This window comes from Convolutriloba macropyga, chromosome 10 (assembly GCF_964194025.1).
Source record: "Convolutriloba macropyga chromosome 10, txConMacr16.3, whole genome shotgun sequence".
NCBI classification, from domain to species: Eukaryota; Metazoa; Xenacoelomorpha; order Acoela; family Convolutidae; genus Convolutriloba; species Convolutriloba macropyga.
In genome coordinates, this window is record NC_134477.1 from 60,342,672 (window position 1) to 60,367,501 (window position 24,830).

Here is a 24,830-nt window from a genome sequence, read left to right on the forward strand (position 1 = left end):
GGACAGACTGGGCTGGGGGGGTATTAGGAACAATCTCACCGGATATTAGGCACTTCGTCTAGTCCCACAGACAGGACGCAAAAACAGTAAGCTTCTGTAGTTATTACCTCTTTGGAGAAAAACCGCATTCAAACCCCCCCCCCCCCCCAGGTTCGATTGATGATGATTGCTGGCTAAGTTTTGGTATCAAGTTGTTTAATCGCTATATTTTGCGTTTGTTTAGCTTCCATCCAGATGAAACGTCTCTAAAAAACTTGAAACAGCTGTAAAATTGCACGGAAATGAACAGAGATTTGTTCCGAAGGGATCTAATGCCCAATTTCAGAAACAGTGAGTTTTACGTCTCCTCCGCAGAAAAGTCTCAATTGCATCTAGAAGCCACACAAAGTTTGACGAATAATCCATCTCAAGGATAATTTTGTTGACTTCGAACTGTTTCTTTATTAACCAGTTCATAATACCCTTATAGAAATAAACATTTGAGTTGTTTTGATATAGCGCCGGTCAATCGAGTTTAAGCATCGTTTCTTAATCAAAGTCTGGGTTAACTTAAATGTAATTATGAAAACCGATCAACTGAACTATATTTTTATTGTGGCTCTTCTTTTTAACGGTAAGTTGTGAAATAATCAAATACCTAAGGAAAAAACTGGGCAGGAAAAGGGTAGGATTTTGCTGAACAAATTGAATTGACGCAACAGGGAACTGGGGAAGGTTGCCGTAAGTTGCAGTCAAACCGCAAAATAGTTTGTGCTAATATTTTTCACAACAAAATGCTCACATCAAATTTCATTGAATGCGGTCAATTTTTAAAAGAAGGAGTAAGAATATTCTGACATTTGCTCTGTATTTTGTGGTGAAAAAACCGCGCTGATTTTTCGTGAAATATGCGGTGAGTTTCCGTGAATACTTGTTTTTGGGAGAATCAACCAGGGGGGGGGGATCAAATTCCTTGCAAAAAATGGATATCATACGCGAAGTTCGCGTTACTTGCAGAGGAGAATACTAATAAAGCAAAACTCCTTAGCCCTAACCCAAAAGAAGAATTCAATTCAATTCAATTCAATTCAAGAAATCTTACCAATGTGTTCATGTATTAACTGATCAATTACATAGAAAACTTCATCATGCGTTTAGTCCTTGAACTACTTGTCCTTCATCAGTAGCGAGTGCTATACACATTTACTCTGTTTTTCAAACTTCAGTTACTAAGTAAAAACTTAGTAAAACTGGCTCGCAAAAGGGGTTCCGCCAATTTTGCGAAATAAAGGAGCATTCGGTGCGAAAAGTAGGTAACGAATCTTGTAGCACGTTTCCGCTCAATTTAGGTATCTATTATTCGCGCGCATTTTGAGCATGCAGTAGGCACTTTAATAAAGATTTAATTAAAGCTTTCAAAGCTTAAAAGTGATTTAAATACATGCAACAACAAAAACTGATTTTTTCCGAAAAATCCCTCGCACATCAAAGGCTTTGTATATCAATGTGGGACTGGCTGAGTTTAATTAATAAGTAGTAATAAATAGTACTAATAAGTAGTAATAAGTAGTAATAAAGTACTACTAATAGTAATAAGTTAGGCGTAATTAAATAAGTAGTAATTAAGTTAGGCTTAATTGCGGATTATATGCGAAATCGAGCTACAGTGCGTACGAAAAATCGATACACAAATAAAGCGGATGTGTGATACAACTCGCGCGATAAAATAGGTTATTAAGTTTGTACTTGTATTTCGCGTCTAAAATTAGGACACTTTTGCGAACACGGGATACGATATTCCCTTCCATCTTGCCAATTTCTAATAAAGTAGCTATTTTCCGCAATATTGTTCCACTTTCAATGTATTAACATAGTAAAAATGAACACGAGATACACGCATCGGGCATATCTGCCCGTGACGATTTGGGTATACCTCTGCATCGTAATGATTTGACACTCGCCTTGCCATAGATGTTTGTTATTTCTTATTAGGGTCTAGAAACCTAATCCAGTTAATTTTTGCACATTTACTTTTTGACCTTGATGCAATAAAGTTAAGCTCCAAATGTAACTTTAATATAAACTTTGAATTAGGTCTTCAACAGTTTTTTTGGTTGACAATTTTGTAGAGTGTTTTGATGTATGGTTTTTTGGTTACGGGGATTTTTAACAAATGGTTTTTATTGTTGTACGATTCTGTTTTATAGGACCTCATAAAATAGCCATTTACAACTGAGCCCAAATTGCGGAACGCAAATTTTTGACAGCTACAATAGAATCTTTTTTTGTTCCGACCCCCCTTGTGGGGTGAGTAACTACATACTCAAATGGTTTTTTGTTCAAACAATTTTAGCCGATCGATATATTCATCGTAGAAAAATGTGAGCGGTATCATTAAAAAGCTCGACCAACGTAAAATTCGAAATTAAAAAGATTTTTTTGGATTTTTTTTTGCGGAGTTATCGAGGTTGAAAATTTCATGTGAACACGGGATATTTGGATCACTTTTGTTCACTTTTAGCGTACTTTTGTTCGAATTAACAATTTTTGCATAGAAAGTTTTATTCAAAATTATCTTTTACGCTACAAAATATTCAATTTGGTGTTCATAATAGACGAAAGGCGATTAAAAAGTCTAGTTCTGTTCTCACAGGAAAAATTACTATGAAAAGAATTCAAAATCTTTTTAGAAATCTTTTTTTTTCGTTTTTTAAGCCACTAAGAAAATAATCACCTTTCATATCAAGGTTACGTTAATGACGAACCTCATGTACATTCAAATGATGCCTAATGGACGGAAAAAAAGCTTTCAAGGAATCACTCATATTTTTTTGGCTTTGATACTGAGTGTTCGTAATTTTCGAATGAAATTTTTGTTTTCTTATTGAGTTTTTACTGAGTTTTTGAAGTCCTTTGCCATAGAAACGTAAACTCAAAGTGCAATCATCTTCCTAGTGAGCATTATGTAAACCTATCTTGTGCTTTGAATGGACAGCTAATGGGTGTTAAGACAATAAAAAAAATTTCGAAAAATTTTTGAAAGTTAGCCGGTCTCAAACTTATTTTTGCGATTTCTAAGTTGGTCTCAGCAATAAAAGACCTCCATATTTTTTAGATGAAACAAAATTTTTTGGCTAGTTTTTTTAACCTTCAATAATTGGCTTTATGACTTCAATGCGACGAGCTTCCATATATTTTTTTTGTTTTTTGGATAATTTTTTTTTCAAAATTTTGTTTCCTTTTGGAATCTTATCTCACTATCCAAAAAAGGTAGTTCCCAATGGCTCAAAGAAGACGTTAAAAGCAACACGGATAACGTTTCAAGAGAAAAATTTTGGATTAAATGGCCTCGTTACCTTCTCCTTGCAATTTTCTAAAGAAATTTTGATTTTTTTTTTCAGTTTTTTTGTTGTTTGCATAGTCATAAGACCTATTCTATGTCTTACTGATCAACAACAAACAGCAGTATCTTTTCATTGAGGCATAACGTAGCGTATTTATTGGGTTTTGTTGAAAACTAAGGAATTTAATGTCGTTGATACTACGGGTTTTCTCAAAGATTTCGTGGTTTTAAAATATTTTTCCAAATTTATTGATTTTTTGAAATCTTATATTTAAAGAAAGAGGAATCCTATCGTTGTTAAAAAATTAAATGGAGATAGAAGTTTTTGCACGCAAAAATTCATTTTTAATGTCTTCGGCATTTATGTCTCATTTTTTTTCAAATTCGATATCTCTGCTGTTTTTTTTATTCTTTATGTAGTTGTAAAGTGCTGAGAGGTCTGAAAAACCTCTAATTGAGGGTTGAATAAACGATTTTACTCAATGCAGTTACTTCATAGGGAATAGGCTTGAAGTTTTCGATATTATTCGTTTTCAATTTTTTTTTATTTTATTGTTTTCTGTTAATTGTTTTGTTTTTTGTTTTGTTTTTGTTGTTCTTTTCGTCAACTTGTAACCAATTCTCATCATTGAGAGCTTCCTCCGAGCTCCATGTAATTCACAAAAAATTTTTTTTTCATATTATGTTGTAACTGATATTTTGTTTCGGCAAAGATATGCGTTTGCAAAAATGTTTTGCGAGTATTAATATTTGTATTTTTTCTCTTCTTCTACCACGTTCGCGTAACAACAGAGCTCATTTTTTTTTCAAATGAGACCCCATTGAATTTATGTCATCGTTCAGTATAATTTGAGCTCAACTAGTATAGATAACAATTGAAATAAAAAAAACAATATGTAGATAATAGCTAATGATTTTAATGGCCTCAATGATATAGGTTTTCGCAGATAGTAATTTCTTGAGCTTTCCCGTATCTTTAGTCCGTTTCTATGGCTGGGTCTAACCACAAAAAACTCCTTTTAGCTTCGTAATTAATTTATAGTAAATTTATCGAGAACTCTTTTGTTAAAAGCCGATGATTTTTACGACAATTGAAATTATTTGGTTTAAAACAGGTTGATAGATTTTTGAGTTTCGCCTCATTATTTTTGCTTTTTACTTGTTACCTAGTTTTGATTCCATCTGCTTTATGCTTAAGGTAAAAGAATATTTGTGCAGTTAAAGTTTTATCTGGATGCATTTACACGTTTTTTACTAGATTATTTTACATTTAGATATTGAGTTTTTGCCGTTAATTTTTAAATTTGGCCTATTTTGTTTGTTTGTTTCTTGTAGTCTTTTTACTGGCAGATCTTTTGAGCGCTGTAATGAGGCATGGCATCATGTAATTCAATCAGTAGTTTGGTGGTGGAACAATTTTTTGAACTCAAACATGCTCGGGTCGGAACTTCATGTGCAAGTGCACATTAACGAGCCTCCTTGTATTGTAAATGACAAAAACATGCATTCCACAATTGGGATCAGTTGCAAATGGTTATTTTATGATGTGCTATAAAAGTTGTTCAAGAATACGAATCATTCGTCAAAAATAACCCCCATCTTACGAGATAAATAAAACAAACTCTACGCCTTTTTAAACCAACAAAACTGATGAAGATTTAATTCAAAAACTCAGAAATTGCAAATGTATTGAATAATGATATTAAGTCAATGAAGATAGAAGTCCGCAAAGCAGAAATATGAGATCTGACATAAAAAAAGTGTCACAAACAGCAATACATATTATTGATAGCTAGCTACAATACAATCAATATATTGCATCTGTCAAAAAAAGCATTACACATTTTGGCTCAGCTTTAAATGGATAATTTATGAGTTCCTATAAAACAGAGTCGTACAAGATAACGAACCGTCAGTCAAAAATAAACCTCTTTAATATAAAATAGTCTTATAATTGACTTGTCACATATGATGAATTAAGCTGATTGAGTAATGAGTTGTTTAAAAAAATCAAATGGGGAATCGCATTTGATGAGAAAAGGTGAGAATAATTCTCAAAAACCGTTATGGCTTAACACCCTTGCACTTAATTCTTTCCTGAGGGAGAGCAATTTTCATATTTTTTTCCCAATGAGTTCATTAAACTGAACTTGAGTTAAACAAAAAACAAAAAAAATTGTGACAAACCAATTGCGTGCTTGTAGGTTTAGCGTGTCTGATGTTCAATTCATGAAATCCAGTGTTAACTTAAAGCCTAGCCCGCCAATTCAAAACTAGTTTTGATCAGGCAACCACAAGAATTATAAAAATTAAAAAAACTATTATAACTCTTTCATCAAACCCCTCCCGCTCCCTTGATCAGGATCCCATAATCAAAATATACAGAGGGAGGGGTTTAGTTTTGATTTTTTAATGTACCTACACAGCGAAAATCTCGAGCTGATTCGATACTTGGGTCTAAATCTTACTCGATTCACTCAGTAATCGAAGCACTCTTTGAAGTAGTCGTTAAAAAGAGCAATGCTTCTCATGAAAAGAAGAGTCTGAAATGTGGCATTAAAATTTCAAAAGAACAGCTAAAAACTGGGTTTTTTGTGAAGCAAACATGTATATTACTCTGATTACAACCTTCAGGTTAAATATCCACATGCTTTCATATATCAAATAAATTAATCAGAGTGTTGTCACTATATTAAAATATAATCTTAAAATTGTGGCTGCCCGTTTTCATACCCAAGTCGAGATTTGGCGGTGAATTTTTGTAAAAAAGGCAATGAAATGCGGAGAAAATACATAATTTTCACCGGTATTTTTTTATAATTTTTTTGCAGTGAATGCGGTCAACTATTTATTTTTACCGCATTCAACGGATTTCTTACTAAAACAAACTTCAATACAGGGGTTCGAACCTCTCACCAACTGCATGTCTGCATTTTATTATTCCTCTGCGCCATCTGTCACTTACTGATGTAATATTTCTTGTGAATTTAAAGCCGAATCAATAAACGTTGAAAACAAATGCGGTGAAGTTTTGTAAGAATTGCGGTGAACTGCGATGAATTGTTATTTTTCACCGCATTCACCGTGTTTCTTACATTATTTTGCGACAAAAGTCGATGCATTGAATTTCTGTAAGAAATTTGGTGAATTTTGCGGTGAATTTTTGTAACGAAGGCGGTGAAATGCTTCTTTTTCACAGCATTCACCGTAATCACCGCATTTCTTGCAAACAATCACCCGAAAACCTCGACGCGGGTAAGTAAAAATAGGATTTGAGCGCTCCTATTTGTCTGTTAACTGTTATTGTCTTGTGCCAATCGAGAATTAGCTCTGTTAAAATATGCTGTTATCGGTATAATGCTGTTAATCTGCAATGAAACAAAAAAAGTGATCAATTTGTGAACAATTTTTGTTTTGCAGGTGTTGTCCAACCTACTGCTGTCGACTTCCCTCCCGGATTTCAGTCTCTTGTTTTTACACTCCCACACTTCTGCAGTCTTGCATCGGGAATATGCTGCCGGGAATTCAGGTTTAGTAATTATCTCATGAAACAAATTTACTAAGTTTCAAATGTTACGCTTTTGAGCAAAACTTAAACTTTGAGGCTGTTAAGGACCACAGTGACAAAAAATATTTATTAGCCCAAAATTTCTTTTCTTTAATTTCTTTACTAATTTAATTACTTAACGTAATGCTTAACTTCTTAGATCAAATGAGCTTCAATTCAAATTTCGCGGAAAATTTGACTCAGATTTCTTTGTGGAAACTTATTGATTAGGAAAGCCGCAATCGATAAAACAAATTGGCCCCAAAATTGCTTTAACTCTTCCCAGGTTGAGGACCCAGACAGAAAGTCGATATGTCCAGACCGTCCCAGACGGAAAGTACCTATGTCCAGACTTTCGTGCGTTAACCAGACTTTCGTGCGTTCATGTCCAAACTTTCGTGCGTTCATCAGACTTTCGTGCGTTAACCAGACTTTCGTGCGTTCATGTCCAGACTTTCGTGCGTTCATCAGATTTTCGTGCGTTCATGTCCAGACCTTCGTGCGTTCATCAGACTTTCGTGCGTTAACCAGATTTTCGTGCGTTCATGTCCAGACTTCCGTGCGTTCATCAGACTTTCGTGCGTTAACCAGATTTTCGTGCGTTCATGTCCAGACCTTCGTGCGTTCATCAGACTTTCGTGCGTTAACCAGATTTTCGTGCGTTCATGTCCAGACTTCCGTGCGTTCATCAGACTTTCGTGCGTTAACCAGATTTTCGTGCGTTCATGTCCAGACTTTCGTGCGTTCATCAGACTTTCGTGCGTTAACCAGACTTTCGTGCGTTCATGTCCAGACTTTCGTGCGTTCATCAGACTTTCGTGCGTTAACCAGACTTTCGTGCGTTCATGTCCAAACTTTCGTGCGTTCATCAGACTTTCGTGCGTTAACCAGACTTTCGTGCGTTCATGTCCAGACTTTCTTGCGTTCATCAGACTTTCGTGCGTTAACCAGATTTTCGTGCGTTCATGTCCAGACTTCCGTGCGTTCATCAGACTTTCGTGCGTTAACCAGATTTTCGTGCGTTCATGTCCAGACTTTCGTGCGTTCATCAGATTTTCGTGCGTTAACCAGACTTTCGTGCGTTCATGTCCAGACTTTCGTGCGTTCATCAGACTTTCGTGCGTTAACCAGATTTTCGTGCGTTCATGTCCAGACTTCCGTGCGTTCATCAGATTTTCGTGCGTTCACCAAATTTTGTGCGGCCATGTCCGGACTTTTGTGCGTTTTTCTTTGTTTCCAGACCATGTAAATTTGAACGCACAACACCCCCGTCGTGCGTTCATCTGGGTCTGGACATATCGACTTTCTGTCTGGGACCTCAACCTGGGTTGTAACCTTACATTTTTTTTTCAATTTTGTAGGAGTTCCCAGATCGAAGTGGCCAGACCGAATTGAGCTCCGATCAGACCATATTTGAGCGCACACATGTTCTTTGTGCGCTCGAATTACATGCTCTGGAAAAGGCTTCGAGCGCACTTTTGTCTGGAAAATGGTCTGGAACTTGCATGATCAGAGGCCACTTTGGTCTGGGAGGTCTGATCCGAGGTCACTTTGGTCTGGGACGGTCTGATCAGAGGCAGTTTCAAGCGCACACTAGTCTGATCAGAGACCAATTCAGGCGCACACTAGTCTGACTAGAGACCGAGTCGAGCGAATTTTTTTTTCAAGTTTTTGTTTTTTTCTTACTGACATTGGTTATCTCTGGTAGGAGTCAACAATAAAACAGAATTCTAATCAGAACTCCATCTGAAAATCTGATGGGTTTGATCAGAACCAAGGGGTTCAGCAACAGCCGGCCCCTCAAGAAAAGATTTTGGATCAAAGTAGATTAAGATGTTTTTATGCAAAGCTGTCTAAGTTCATTTATTCAGTTAAAAGCATAAATAAATGGCATACTCAATAAATTTTTTGAGCAATTTCTTTGCTTTCATTTTCATTAGCAATAATTTTAGGATTGGTTTTTCGTTAGTTGATTATAAGAGTAATAACATCGATTTTCTTGAAACAAATATATCGTAATAATATTGAGAGATTTGATCATGTTCAAACTCATTCTCTGATCAGACTATTTTTAACGCACTTTAGTCTAAACAGAAGCAACTTCGAGCGCACTTTTTTCTGATCAGAGGTGATTTCCAGCGCACTTCAGTCTAATCAGAGGCGGATTCGACCGCACACTAGTCTGTTCAGGGCATGGCTTTCGAGCGCACAATAGTCTGATCAGAAGAGGTTTTCGAGCGCACTTTAAGCGTACACCGAGCTTCGAGCGCACGATAGTCTAATCAGAGGACACTTCTGTCTAATTCGGTCTGATCAGAGGTCGCTTTTGTCTGGGACAGTCCGATCAGATGCCATTTTGTTCTGGACCTCAACCTGGGTTATAGGACTGATGGATAATTTTCAAAAAAATTCCAAAATCGTAAAGCTAAACAGATACAAAAATTTAATCGTAAACTATTTTGACGTAGTTGCAAAAACTAGATATTAGATGAGATATGTAACAGAGCCATGTGAGTTTTCATATAATGAACAAAACGAATTGCTCTGTGCGTTTGCAAACAAAAAAATAATTGAAATTGCGATGCGTACAAACTTAAAAAAAATCACCAGAAAATTCAGATTTATATTTGAATAAAAACGAGGATTATTAACAAATCACATATTTATGAATATCGTCAGGAAAAAAATCCTTCCGGAAATAATTTTTGTTTTCTGTGTTTTATAGGCCAGATTGTCATCAAATTTTTTGTATCAATCAAATCACTTTCAAACAATATGAGTTTTTTCCTTCATCAATTCGAAATATTTGTTTATAGATACAATTGATTGCGTTTAAACGAAGAGAGGAAAAAAATTACAACTCGGAGATGAGTTTTGTTTTTAAAATTTTTTGTTTGTTTTCCAAGCTTTACTTCCAAGGTTTACTTCAAACATTTTTTTTATCAATTAAACATTAAGTCTAAAAAAGAAGAAAATCAGAACACAAACAAAACAACAGTACAGACCATTTTGTCATCTTTACTTATCTTTTCGTTATTTTAAGAAATTGGTTCAAAAAAGGAGTTATAATAAATTGCAGTTCTAACAGTTCTTTCGTATTTTTGTTTTGCAATCGTAGACCGAAGAAATATAATGTAATGGTTACTCAAACTAATATTTCCAGTTGAAAAACTTGAAACCGTTGAAAACTCATGGTTCTGTTGTCAAAGAATAAAAAGAGCCTCAAAATCAATTTAAAGTAAAGTTAAATAGATAAGTCAGTTTCAATTTTTTCCGCGCAAATATTTTATTAGCCGTCAAAAATAGAAGTTAATTCAAACTAAGGCATTTTATTTGTTTTGCTTAAACATATAAATTATTCAGAGTATGACCCCAAAGTTAGATATCTATATGCTCTAAAGAGTTAAATAAATTAATCAGTATTTTTAATAATATAATAAATTTGAAATTGTTGCTGGTCGTTTTCATAAAAATGAGATTTGAAGGCTCCTATTTGTCTATTAGCGGGTATTTTCTTGTGCTGATCGAGCAAAAACTTGGATAAAAATTTTAGATCAAGTTTTGATGTTAAAAGTTCTTTATGAATAGGTCAATCTCTTCTATATTTGAACGCTTTTCAAGATCAAAGATTTGTTATTCTACTTTGTTTTCATTCTCTTTTTTCTAATAATTTGATTTTTTCTCTTGTTCCGTTTATGGCGAATAAAATTTTAAAATAATTGTTTCCCAGTGTATTATATCTGTTTGTAGCTTCATTAGACTATCTTTTGAGATAAACAATTCGGCTGGCAGGATGCCAACCTTAATGAGAATATCAATGGAGTTGTCCAATTTTTGTCGAAAGAAACAAGTTTTTATTCCCAAGTTAACTTGCCTGTTTATACGGTTTATGTTTTTCGCTGTAAGAGTTTGAAGGAATACTCGACTGGAAGAAAGGGGAGAGAGTTCATTGACTTGAAAACTTCAATTCTTACTTTCAAGAACAATTGATTTCTCACAAGGTGCAAAAAAAGAATTGCATTAGCCATTTTGCTTAAAACTGAGTTCAGGTGATTTTCAAAGGCTAGGTTTAAATCAGTTTGTACTCCCAGATAAATACAATTATGAGCTGGTTTGATAACTTCGCCTTCAAAGTAAACTCTGGATCCGAATTAGTATGATTTGTAAAGATTAACAACTCGGTATTATTGGCATTTTAAGTGACTTGATTCTCTTTCCGTTATTTGTCTGTCTGTTTTAATATCTTTTCAATTCTTTCTGGAATATTTTCTTTACTTTCAAGTTTGCAAATAACACTAGTGTCATCCGCAAATTGATCATCAGTTTCACCTTCCTTTTTTTTAGAGAAGTCGTTGACAAATAACAGAAAAATAAAAGGTCCTAAAAAAATGTCTTGTGGAACACTATGCTTAATAGTTAACTTTAAGCATAGTGCTTTTTTAGCCTCTGATTCTATCAAAAGTGGTCAGAGCTGACAATGTTGTGATTAATATTGATCGGGTTTGGACATGGGTTGACCAGTATTGGCAATGGATTTACCTTGGAAAACTGATATATGTCAGAGTCAACACTGGTGGGACCGATGTGTAATGGTTGAACATTTGCCAGCCGACCACTCAGTATTATGCTTTAATATAAAAAAGAACACTGAATTCAATCCATTATTGCTGTGCAAAAACAAATAAGTAGATTGCGCAAAACAAAATGGCAGTGCAAAGTATCAATAATAATAGCAATGCCATTACTGAAATAATGTTATTTATTGAAATTGAAACCCAAGAAAATTTAATTTTTAAACCTTACATGTTTCCAAGATAACCAATTTAATAACTGCATCCAAGTGTCTCTTTTAAATTCCTCAAAAATATGATTAAAGATTTGTCTTTTGATTTTTTTTAATTTTGGTTTTTCTTAAGTGACAAGGTAAAAAATTCCAGTTCAATAAAGCTTTTCTAACGAAAAAATTTTTTCTATTTTTGAGCTTTTGAATTTATAGCCCCAGTATTCGAGTCCAGTTCTTTAATTTTTGTTGATTTTTGAGGTTTTAAGTTCACGGCCCCTACTTTCATCAAATGCTGGCAGTTGTTTGGTTTTAATCTTCCAGATGTAATTTATTCGCAGCAATCTCAAAAATGTATAGGTCGAATTTTATGCTTTAGTTTCAGATCTCTAGATGAATCGAACTTTAAGAAGCTAGCTTTAACTGCCCAATTAAGTTATCTGTCCAGTGTTAGAATAACATTTGGGTAGATAGACTGAATGATAGCTGCTGAATAGTGTATGTGACTTTAAACTAAAGCATTGAGAATGAGTTTTTTCACATTGTCTGGAACTGTTCTTCTTATTGTATAAATAGTTTGAAACCCGGCAGTCATTTTTTAGTATGTGTTTCGTTTCTTCTTGGAAAAGTAATAATCTATCAATGTGGACGCCTAAGTATTTGATTGCCTCTTTTTCATCAATGACTACATTGTCAACAACCATATGTGTACTGTTAGTTCGTTTTGTTTTGCTAAAGACTATGAATTCAGTGTAAGAAGCATTGAGACTTAACTCATTTGATTGCAAAAAAGATAATTACTTTTTGTGTTTCCATTCCTAAAATCTTCGATTGAGGTATTAAATGTGAGAACGATTGTGTGATATGCATATTGAATAAGTTCTTTTTCGTTGTCAAGGCAATTATGCGTGGCATTTATGTTTAAATTGAACAGCAGTGGACCAAGAAACGTTCTTGAGGAACTCCTATTGTGAGTACAACTGGACCCGATAGAACGTTTTGTTTTTTTACTTACTGCTCGCGATGAACCAGAAATTTTTTTATTAATAGCCCAGACGATCTATTAAAACCTATCATATCTAATTTTTCATCAAGAATTTTGTGGTTTATGGAGTCAAAAGCTTTAGATAAATACAGTAGGGCAGCAGATTCATATTTACTTTTACCAGTTTTCTGTGGTTGAGTTTTTTTTTGGTTTTGGTTTTGAGGCTTTCACTCCATAAGTAATCTACTTTTTGTTCTCTGAGAAGAGTTTCAAAAATTTTTGATATACATGGTGAGATTGAAATTGGTCAATAGTTGTCGGGATCCTCTGTGTCTCCTTTTTTGAAAAGTTGGATTAAAATGGCTTTCTTTAAAGATTTTGGAAAACTTAGTTGTTCGATGGATTGATTTATAATGAATGACAGACGTGAAACGAGTTCCGACGCTGCTTTTTTAAGTGCCCATGCTGGTATCGATGAACAGCCTTGTGGTTTACTTACCTTGAGATGACGTAAGGCGTCGTGACATGCCTTGTCTGTGACAAACAGGAAACTGAATGTCGTTTTGAATTGTTGTTTATCTCTCTAAGGCCCATGTAGACTTTTGGTCCTTTGTATTGTATTAATCCTAAGTTGAGTAAATCAAGAAATGAGAAAGTTCGCCTTTTTTATCTTATCCGTTATGTAATCTCCGAAAACGTTTCTCAAACATTTAATGTTCGTTTGCGTTTCTCTCTGATTCCTTAATTCATTTATCAATTGCCATTTTATCCAGTCCGTTCCCTCAGCTTCAAGGAGATCTGCGTAAAAATGTTGAAATTATTTGATTCTGGTTTTAAGACATCTAGCTTAAGTTTACAAAATGTTTTGTGGTTTTCTTCGTTTGGTAATTTGTATCTAGAAATTTTAAGAGACTTGGTTTTTGTAGTTAGGCATTTATCAGCCAGTTGAAAATTATTTTTTTTTGTTTCGTATAAAGCATTTTTTGAGAAGTGCATGATGATTTAGTACTTGCGCTATAGGTAATCAAAAACCTCAACCATTTGAGATGGGTTCAAATTGTTGTTATATAAAAGTGACCAATTTAAGTCCCGTACAGATGTTTGGTAGCTAGATTTTTTATGGTTGCTCTTGTCATAAAAATATTTAATTAATCGGGGATGTTTTGTTTTTGCATAGCAAGAAAAATTACCTACAACATCAAAATTGTCACTTTTTAGGTTAGTATAACAAGTGGAAACTTTTTCAAATAAGCTCGGTTCACATATGAAATAATCAATTAATGTTTGAGTTGTTGAGTCTTGGATATTGTTGTTGGTTCTTTGTTATTCTGAACCTGTAGTCCATAAGGTGTAATTTTTTACTTAGTTTTTCTCATTCTCCCTTTTATAAAAAGTCAATGTTGAAATCGCCAGACAGAATTATCTGCTTATTTTCAGTGGTAGCAAAGTCATGTTTTAAACCTAACTCATTTGAAAACAAGCTAGATTGTTTTTTATTCGGGCAGTAAGAAATATTTAGTAAAACGTATTTTTTATTTGCGATTATGAGATTTATACAGATCGATTCAAACCGTGGACTAAATTTGTTCAGATCATACATTATTTTTAGCGATAGATGTATTGGAACTAGTGCCCTAAATCTTCCCCCGTTTTCGTATCGTCAGACATGGATGCTGACCTGTCGTTACGAAAGCCTACATAATCGTCTAGGAAAGGATTGCAGAAATATTCCTCCGCAGATTTCGTTAACCAGGTCTCCGTGAAGCAAACAATGCAGTTCGAATATGTTGTTATCATCTGTTTCAAGTGAAAAAGTTTTTAGAGAAGCTCTGGCAATTCAAACAAAGAGGTTTCAGTTTTTTGCGCCTTTTGAAGTAAAATTTGGGTCTAAGTTTGAGACAAAATTGGGCCGGGATTTGTTTCAATGTCACCAAATCTAAGGAGAATGATTAACAGAGTGATTAAAAAAGTTGCAGTTAGTTTTACTGTTAAAGTAATTTTATAAGAGAGGCCCTTGCTTTTAGTCCTCTTATAACACAATTTGTTTGAATTCTCGTTCTCAAATGACGCGGGAAAGCTTGAGGTCAAAAGAAGAGAGAGGACAAAAGTATGAGTATGATCACGAAAAATCGTTATTGCTACGCTTCCGTAAACACTTTGAAATTCTGTATTGTCATCAATAGTTGTAGTAGTTACGGGCAGTTGTGTTGCAATATTGAGCACGTGACGCATTAGCAGCATAATTTGAATTATATTGGTGTTGCCAAACATTCGAGCCATATAACGGATCAAATCTGTGTTGCCTGTTTAATTGGATTTTGTTTGCTTCTGCATATTAAACTTTATTTGAACGACCCTGTAAATGTGTTTGCACTTTATTGTTAGATAGAACGTTGTTGTCTACTCGACCTTTTGAGCTAATTAACAAATGTGGTAGCATCCAATTTTTTAGCAACGGCACTCAAAACCGATGGTTAACTTGCACATTATCAATGAATATCCAACAATGTTGCCGTCTGTTTGATCGATACTAGTTCCTTCCTCTTTGATGTTTTTGTTCACATTCAAGATTTTAAATCCAATTTGTTTACTGTATGTGCTATGTCTTAGTTCATTAAACTCGTCAATAAATTGTTTTTGTCCATGTTTTGCTTTAAGTTTTTTAGAGGAGGAACTTCGCATACAACAAATATATCTGGTTGGAACTTTTCAATACATTTTCAACGAGTTTGGCGTGATCCGCAAAGTGGTATTGGGCACTATTTTGATGATGTTTAAGAACAGTGTTTGTGCCGTCTTGTAGTATTAGCGTTTCAACTTCCTGTCTTCATACTCACTTACAACCTTTAATTTTTCTTTTGTGGTGATCCCCTGTATGGACGTACAGCTCAATCAATTGGAATTGATTTATCAAATTGCAATTTAGCGATTATGCTATTGCCCAAGACTAAATTTCGAGTCTCCTCTCGAAACGGTTTTTTTGGGAAGGATCTTGCTTTCTCAAAGTCGTCCAATTGCGTGCTCATTTCTACCGTGATTCCTGGCTGTGCTTGGATTCCAGTCTCCAGAATCCTGGCTCAGTCATCGTGCAATATCGATCCACCATCAAGCAACTTTTGAGCAAATTTGGTAATTACATCTTTGATAAACATATCTTTTCCTCTAACTTTATTTGTAATTTATCAAAAATTTTGAAAACCTCCTCCTTTGAGAAGCTCTTTTCCAAGTGATTCAAATAGAGAGTTGAAATTGTGTCACGGAAGCAAAAAGAACAATTCAGTTAATGAACATTAATGCTTAACAGAAGAGTAAATAAAAAATTGCGTCACTCAATGCTTAATATCGTTTTAGAACAAAGCAAAGCGGTGAGAACAAAGCTAAGCGAGAGAAGAAAGGTGAGAACAAAGAGCAAAGCTAAGCTAATATGACTTGAACGAAATGTGCCAGGGTTGACGGTAAACGCGAAAAAAAATTTCAAAGGATTCAAGTTCAAGGCTCTCCCGAACCCTTAAAAAATGAACCACTTATTTTGCAAAAAAAAGACGCATGAGAAGAATTTGATCCCATCATACCACCGCTTCATTGACCTTGGGTTGACTCTGGGTCTCGGGAATGAAAAAACTCTGGTCGACGGTAATTTGGGTATGAAAAGACAATTATTACTCAGTATTCTATATGCGTTTCTTTCATAGAATATAGTCAAAGTTTTTGTTTCATTTGTTTGCTGTTGCTTGCCAGAACATTTTGCACCAACCTTTGGTAGTAGGCTCGACTATGTAAAAAAGGTACGGAAAATAACCCCACTCGTCTTTATTGGTTTTTTCATGTGGCCGAGCCCTAGTGTGAATTTATGCTAATTCTGTATTATATCAGCATGGATTTTTTAAACCAATTTGTTAATTATTACTTGATATTTCATTACCTTTGATTGTAGTGACTACTTCTGCTTGCTCGGTTACCTTTCTAACAGAGTGTATTCGGATAGACCACCCAGTGACCTGGATCTGGATCTGTTTTGGGAGATGGTGGAACCCCTTTTCCAGGACCTCAACTGGTTCTCATTCTCACTTCCCAGATCAAATGGTTAGCAGTGCGAACAGTTTTGATGTAAAATTATTGGATCTTTTTCAGTTTGTGCCCCCCCCCTCAGCTTGGTGGGTGCTTATTATTTGCACCCCCAAACGCACGTGCCATATTTTTAGATGATGATTTACTATGTAATGGCACGTGCTCTCTAGCTTGGGGGCGCATAACGTACTGGGGGGGGGGGGGGCACAAACGGAAAAGATCCAAATTACGGAATTGACTTTTTCTCCTTAATTGTTCAGAGGATTATGTTGATGACTCCGAGATGTGTTGCGGCTATCAAACCCAAACTTATGTCACCTTTGGACAGAGGAATGGGATGTCACCTGAGGAATACCTGTTAAAGGTCTCTGATTTCACAGAAAACCACAAGAGACCCAATATTATTAAGGTATCTTAATAATTCGGTGGCAAAAATTTTGATGTTTAATAACACAAATTACGGCTGGTCTTTCCCTCTTATAGCACCCTCCTGATCTTTGATGGGAAAGACCCTAAACACAAAAAAGTGACTCAAAAAATAGCTGAAAATAAACACTTACTCTTAAATTTCTTTTAAGAGAATAGATTTAATTGGCTCAGTTTTGTTTTTATTCTTATTTTGGACGATTTTTAAAATTTTTTTGCACTCTGCTCCATCTGAGGTATGCTCCGGTCATAAATCTGCTCATTCTGGACCAATAAGCGCCAAGTTTCTTTGGTCTAGACAATACCATTATACTAGATAATTTGAAAGCTCTCAAACGAAGTTTGTAGTAATTAAATTAGTCCTGTCGGTCTTTTTTAATTCAATTTTTCGCTTGACCGATTTGTCGTATGACCCATTTGACTCTTCGTCCTCATAAACGGGATAAAAAGGTAGCGCCCAGCGGGCATTAAAGGCTCTGAGAGCCTTTCAACTCTGTTTCAGCTCAAACTGTTTTGGCGACTTATACTTATGGTGTGAAGGGCGATTCTTACAGGTTGAAGACCCCCCACTGTTGCCCCCCACTGTTAACCACACCCCTCGCGTTTTTGCACCCCACCACACTCACCATCAGCACTCCTAACCCCCCTCCCCGCACCCCCCGTGTTTAGCTATTGACGAGCAACCATTCGCTAAAAACAGCTTTTTGAAATTTTTTGTCATTTTTTGCATAATATTAGCCCTAGGTGTCAAGGAGCCTCTTCTAGCGTTTGATAAAATGTTTCTGCGTATTTTCTGTTTGTAATGGAATTGTTTCAACATTTTCAACATTAAAATTTTCAGCAATTTTTTGACAAAACGTGCAATTTTTTAAAAAAAATTTTTGACATTCATTTCACATTATTCAAGTCTTTGCACACCGAGCGGCCAGAACACCTCCCTAAGGTTTTGATGATAAGTTATTGAAAATTTTTTCGGCCATGGAAGAGTTTTCAATTTTAATATCAGAAAGTTTAGCAGTTTTTTTGATAAAACTTGCAGTTTTATTAATGTTTTTTGAAAATTTTATCGGCCTCAAGAGCACAGGAAACTCCTCTAGGTTTGACAGAAGGTTTCCATATAGCTTTTAGCTGAAATGGAAAGTTGTTCAAGATTTTAACATCACGAATTGGAGCTTTTTTTTACAAAACTTTCAATTTTTTTCATTTTTTTGAGATTTTTTGTCATTATTCAGGTTTTTTAGCCTCAGGGATCAGAACAAAACCTCCGTTAGTGTTTGATAATAAGTTACCGGAAAACTTATTATGGCCATGGATCAGTTTTCAACTTTTTACGATCACAAAACTTATCTTTGTGTAAAATCTAACAAAATCTAACGTGTTAAATCTTACAAACAATTCCTCCATTACTCCCCTTGACCGCCCTTAACTTGCATCGTTTGACTCCTCTAAAGTTACCCGCTAATCTTACAACTTTTAGACACTTTTTAAGCGGTGAATTTATGTGATTCCAACAACAAATAATGCGGTGAACTTATGTAATTTTACTGCATTCACCGCTTACCTCAAATAATTTGGACACTTTTTATGCGGTGAATTTATTTAATTTCACCGCTAAATTCGGCGTTGAAATTGTGTAATTTCACCGCTACCAGGCGATAATTTTTATTTCACCGCAATCACCGCTTATCTTACAAAGTTTTCCGCATTCACTTATCTCGCATATTTTTTGCGTTGAATGACGGTGACCCTCGACCCGGTTGATCATGATACTTGACAGATTGAAATACAGAATAAAAGTGACTATGATTCAGCGCTGAAAAAAGATCTGACCTCAGTTTGGGCTGTTTCAGGTGTAAACCTAAACTTCAGTTCAATTGGTTTGTTATTTTCCGTGTTTTTATGACGTCACAGTTAACATGGGCTTTGTTGATATTAACGTAAACTCTTTTTCGTTAACTGCTGTTTTTCTTTGAACTTGAAATATGAACTTATTTTGAACTTTTTTAACTTAATTTACAACCTTTGGGTTAAATGTTACCCGTCGAACCTGACATAAATTTACCAATAAAATAATATTTGTTGTTAATTGAAATTAAAAATGTTAACTAGAGCTTTGTTGTTATGAATGTAGCGACTCTGTTTAACGTTAACTACTGTTTTATTTTTTTTGAACATTTAACTTAATTTATAACCTTTGGGTTAATTTTTTGCCAGCCAAACCTAAAAAACCTGACATAAATATACAAACAATAATTGTTATGATTTGGAATATAAACTTAACCGTTCTGTTATCTTTTACATGTAAAATTGGGCTTTAGGCACGATTCAAGCGGCATGCATGCTTCAATTTAATCACGGCTGTCGGTTTTGGTCCCGGACCTTTGCAGCGAGCAGGAAGGATTCGTCACAACGCCTCTTATGCAATCAGTCTCCCCCAAGAACGAGCTGTCTACCTGTTTTCTTATGAACAAGTTCAATCTCATTTGTCCTTCACGTGGTTTAAAAGCACCGTCATTTGCAAAGACCAGCCATGGATTTGCGAAGAATTTATTTAAACCAATTATTTTGAATATTTGAAAATATTTTTGTTAAAAAGCGTTTTTTATTTGAAAATTTAATTGAAATGTTCCGAACCAAAAAAATTTCTGCAAGCAATTGGGCTGAGAAAAATCAGGTGGGGTCATAATAAAGAGAGCCAGTCTTTAATTAAAGTAAGCATCGTTTTATAATTGAACTTACCCGTTAGTTCTTTTGGAAAACAAAATTGTGAGTTAAATTTTACCTCTTTTCAAACTTAAAGTGGATCGTGTTTTAGCTTTTAATTGGGACGATAACCCCTAATATGCCAGTTTTTAAGTTTTTAGGTTGGCAGCGGTTCAGTTGTCAGCAACTCTTAGAGAACTGACTAAAATTGACAAGCACTGAAGCAGAACTTTTATGACTTCTACATCATTTAATAGACAACCGGGTTGCACATCGTACAAGTTTCCTACATTTCGTACAGGGTCAAATGTGAATCATGGTTAATCATACAAGGTCATATATGATTTGTTTGACTTACTGGTTGTCATAAGAAGTATAGCATTTTTAGGGAATTATAGAGAGATCAAACTTAAAATTCGAAAACCGAATAAATGTGAAATCTTCACTTTGGATGTAGTTGTAAACCTTCTAGCAATCATAACTGGTCATCTATGACACATAGAGACTTGTCGGATGCCAGAAATCCTCGTATAATGTAGTCAGAGAGTGCTCAAAATAGTATATCGCGTGCGCAATTTTTTGTTTGACTTTTTAACAGCGCCAAAACGATATTTTACCTTTGTATAATTAGTTAAATCTGTTTTCTTCATCCGCAAAGAATTCAGGTTTCTTCTTAATGAGATCATATTGGCATAACCTAATTTAAGAGAATATTAGAACCTAAGTCATGTAAACAGACCACTCTTATATTTAGATCACAATTTTGCTATTAAAATTGCTATTAAGGGTTTTCTGAACCATCACAAAATGTTGCAGATAAAAAAGTCAGCGATGCCTGATCTAAAAAAATTAGGACCACTATTGGATCAAAAAAGACGGGTAATTGCTGAATTTCATGCATGGCTCATATATGATTGTCTGCTGATCATACAAGCATAAAATTCTGTTAGGTTCTGTAAACTACCAAACTACAAAATCAAAACTGTTTAGTGTATGTTTAGTATTAAATCCCACGAATTAGGTTGGTATTAATAAATAAACAACTTAAGTTAGACTTTCTTAAGTGGCTACACAACATTTTATTTTGAAAAACAACCCCATGTTTATTCGATTACAAATTAATCACCGAAAGGTCAATTTCCTCCTGCTGTAAAAATCTACGAAACTCAATGAATTCTTTAAAAGCGTAAAAAAGATTTGATTGATTCACTTCTCGAGATTAAAAATTTCATGCATACAAAAATTTAGTCTCTAACAATGCACACAAATTCTACGCTTTTCAAAACTGCTCGTGAGATAATTCTGTGCTAACAGGACTTCCGATTAAATAAAAATTTAGATAGCATAATATTTGAGATAACAAAATTTTTTAAAACCTTTTTTGACGGTTTTAGTCTAGCATCAGACAGTTCAGATTACATTCAATTATTAGAATCAAATAAATAGTTAGAAGATTTTTGATCTAAAATTTAATAATTAAAAAAATCAATACTACAAAAATTTTATTACAAATCAATAGTTAATAATTTATTCATCCAATTATTTAGAGAAAAACTACAAAAATAAATCATCTAATAGAAGTATCCAAACAATTTTTCATCTATTTATATGAAGAACTAATTTTTAATATTTTTTTCTCCTCCAGTTTCTTGGTATAGATTCCTTACTTCAATCGCCAACATTATTAGCACGCTGCTCTTCAAGATTGCTTCAAAATAATATTTGACGACTTTCGAACTCTTGACCTCTGCGTGCGGAGGGCGTGAAGCAGTTTTTCCTGTATACATCGCAGAGCTGGCCAGATGGGCATCGCTCATTTTGGTCACATCCACTTGGGATGTCAACTCGGTCATCAAAGACGCACTCTCCTATCATACTGCAGTAGAGTTGCTTGTACTTGTCACAATCTTTCGCTTCCTCACAGTCGTCCCCTTCTTTGCTGTTCATGTTGTACCTAATACCTTGTCGCTTGTATAACATGAAGGGATCATAGCGTCTGTCAACTATGTAGTCGGCGTTGATGAATACAGCACAGAATGCAATGATAGCCAATTGTGTCAGCATTTTTGGCAGTTTTTGGGTAGTTGAGGGCTTACCTGAAAATCATAATCAATCATAATCATAATATATCAACTTGTAGAATTGGATCTTGAAGAATACTTAGAGGACATTAAACTGAAAAGAAAAAAACAATGATTTGATACATGAAACATAGCTATGCTTTGGTTGATCTTTCCTTTCTCAGCTACACCTAAACTTGTCCTAATTTTTGTAAATAACTAAAAGTAAATCAAATTATTCTACATAAAAGCATTCACTTAAGGAGATCACGGGCTGGCTAGTGCAGACCAGTTATCGCCAAGAATGCAGCCAATTTTTTTGCTGTTTCGATTTTCTGTTCGAGTAGGAAGCAACCAGACGAACTCCAGCGGTTATTTTGTAAGATCTTGCAATATTCTGGAAAAAAGTTTATCTTGTAAGATCTTGCTAGAAAATTGCAAATAACGTTTATGTTGCAAGATGCAATATCCGGACGTTTATTTGCATGAATCTATCATCCGTTTATATGTGTTAGACTTAGCAAGTTTAGTTTTTTTTTCTTTTTGGAGACTAGAGCATAGATGGAATCCTGTTCTCTATTTTTCAAAGAAGCTAAATAGGTCAATGCAGCGGCTAAGGCACGTTTCTGGGGCTTCTTGCAAGATAGTTATCTTGCAACTCTTACTAGATGAATGGTTATCCTGCAGGACTGTTGCAAATCGGACGGTTATCTTGCAATATGATGTGTAATTTTGCAATATTCGTCCAAAATGCAAGACAACCGTTCGATTTTGACTGGGGTAATTGCAATTGTTTTTATAAGTTGAACAAGATTTGAACATGCGCAAAAATTGTTTTTTCTTCTTTGATTTGAATGAAAATTGTGTTTTTGAGTTTTAACCTAGAGTTATTTCAATTGGAAGAGAGGAAACTTATTTCTAAATATTTATCTGCAAGCCATTTTGTCAAAATTATTGTTAACCTTGTCTGTTTTTATAAAAGAAAAAAAATTGCAAGTCCGTTTGTGACAAGGGGTTTTGTGTAATTAAATTTATGAAATAAACACAAACAAAAATAACATGAACGATTCAGCGATAAAAAAGGAATAAACTAGAAAAATTCCTGGCATTGTCCTGTTCATATTATAGAAACCTCAACAATTGATCCAAGCTTTCGTCAACAACAAACTAACGACAAATTATATTTAGTGCCAACTGTGAAAATTTTTGGCTATATAGAATCTGACAACAATAGTAGCTATTAGAAACTGCATATATTATCAGAAGTTGTCGACGGCCAGTCAACAACTTGATAAACGCGGAGTATTGTATCAAGGAAAATTTTGTTTCAAAGAATCGATAAGTTCATTCATTGCGCTTTTTTGAGGAAGTTTGGAATTTGTTTGGATTTTTTCATCAAATCAATAGTTGCTTGAAATTGTTTCGTTTTTGAAGGACATGAAAATTAATTGTACAATTGTATAGCCAATATCATATTATCCAAAGGAAAGCAACTTACCAGAAAATCATATCTGCTCAATTTTTGATGTGAATTCAGTATATCTTCTAACTGGTATGAGGAACGGTATTTTTTAATAAATCTGGGTTGGCTTCTGTTATCTAATTGATAACTTTTGTTGTGGTACATAATTGATTTAAAAAATCACAAAATTTTAAATGTTGCATGAATAATAAGCCAGAATTGAGTTACTTTGTAGATTGAGGAATACTTTTCATTGCTTACCAAGCAGTTATTCAGGCTAGTTTATGTTCTAACATTTGATTTTTATTGTAATCCAAAAAATGAAAACTATTTTTCCTCGAACAAGTGGAATTTTTTTGAGGTTTTAAATGAGTTTCTCATGAAGTAAAAACACAATATAGCGAGGGTTCCCGGTTTATTTTCGGATTGACAAAGATTTTCGCGGAAAATAGTGTTGGTTCACGGGGAAAGAGCAGGTACAAAGGGAAGGGGGGTTGTTCACGGGGAAAAGGGACAATTAACGGGGAAGGAATTGGTTCACGGTGAAGTGGGATGTTTCATACTCTAAAATCTTGTGCTCTTTATCTCTTAGTCTGCTTTCAATTTGATTCTTTTTAAGCGAATTTGACCAAATGAATATATTATCAGATATTGTAAAACATCATGTCAAAATAGAATTCGATTGGAAATTAAATCTAATGAAATTGAATCAAGTTTTATCTCTATATGGCATGAAAAAACTTGCAATGAAGTTCAAAATCAATTGCCTCAATTAAAAAGCTAATGAATATACTTTCTTTGTAATTACAATATTCAATATATATTAAATGATTCCTGATAACTGGTAAAATTATATTTTTAAACTTTTAGCTATACTTATTCCAACAATTATATACTTCAAAATATATTTGTTTCTTTAACAAAAATAATTCATCACTGTAAAATCAAATTAGTCTATTTAATCCAATTTTCAAATATTTTGAAAAAAGAATATATAACACTGAAAACGGCGATGCTAAGCAAAAAATATTTACCTTCTAAATTTGATCCACAAAGAAAGAATTTCAGGAGCTTTTGTTAACCAAGTTGAGGTTTCTGAAACAATGAACAAATTGAGTTGATTCTCTACTTTTATACAACTGTCACGTGACAAATTTTTATGGGGTCACATTAAGACAAATTGTCATTGGTTTTTATTAAAGGTTCTTCTCACAAATAAATAGAAGTCATTAGAAAACATACTATTATTTGATGACCTTTTAGTTCAAAATGAATGAAGAAGTAGATTGTTTACCTTTCTTAACACGAACTTTCATTTTTTTATAATGTACAGGTATTGAATTGTACACCGTGGGTGTGGTTAATAACATCTTAGCATGGTTTAAAAAGCGTAGTGGATGGATGATACAAAAAACTCTATATTATGTATTATTCTCATTTAATTCTCTGTTAAGATCTGTACGCATGAACTCGGCAA

General features: G+C 34.3%; 2 protein-coding genes across 3 annotated transcripts; one reads left to right on the forward strand and one right to left on the reverse strand.

Annotated features, from left to right (window-relative positions):
• Positions 1–477: 477 nt before the first annotated feature.
• Positions 478–19,756, forward strand: LOC142348781 (uncharacterized). Of its 2 annotated transcripts, none has more exons than XM_075400278.1 (5): positions 478–613; positions 6,743–6,851; positions 16,569–16,717; positions 16,963–17,111; positions 19,447–19,756. In XM_075400278.1, exons 1-5 carry the CDS (start codon positions 562–564, stop codon positions 19,681–19,683), a joined length of 696 nt encoding a protein of 231 aa, XP_075256393.1. In that variant the 5' UTR covers positions 478–561; the 3' UTR covers positions 19,684–19,756. The 2 variants fall into 2 exon arrangements, with proteins under 2 accessions (XP_075256393.1, XP_075256395.1); XM_075400280.1 differs by having other exon boundaries at positions 16,963–17,066.
• Positions 19,757–21,316: 1,560 nt separating this feature from the next.
• Positions 21,317–24,546, reverse strand: LOC142348782 (uncharacterized). Its single transcript, XM_075400281.1, has 2 exons — positions 24,388–24,546; positions 21,317–21,927 (listed from the first exon to the last, which is right to left on the reverse strand). Exon 2 carries the CDS (start codon positions 21,893–21,895, stop codon positions 21,542–21,544), a length of 354 nt encoding a protein of 117 aa, XP_075256396.1. The 5' UTR covers positions 21,896–21,927; positions 24,388–24,546; the 3' UTR covers positions 21,317–21,541.
• Positions 24,547–24,830: the final 284 nt, after the last annotated feature.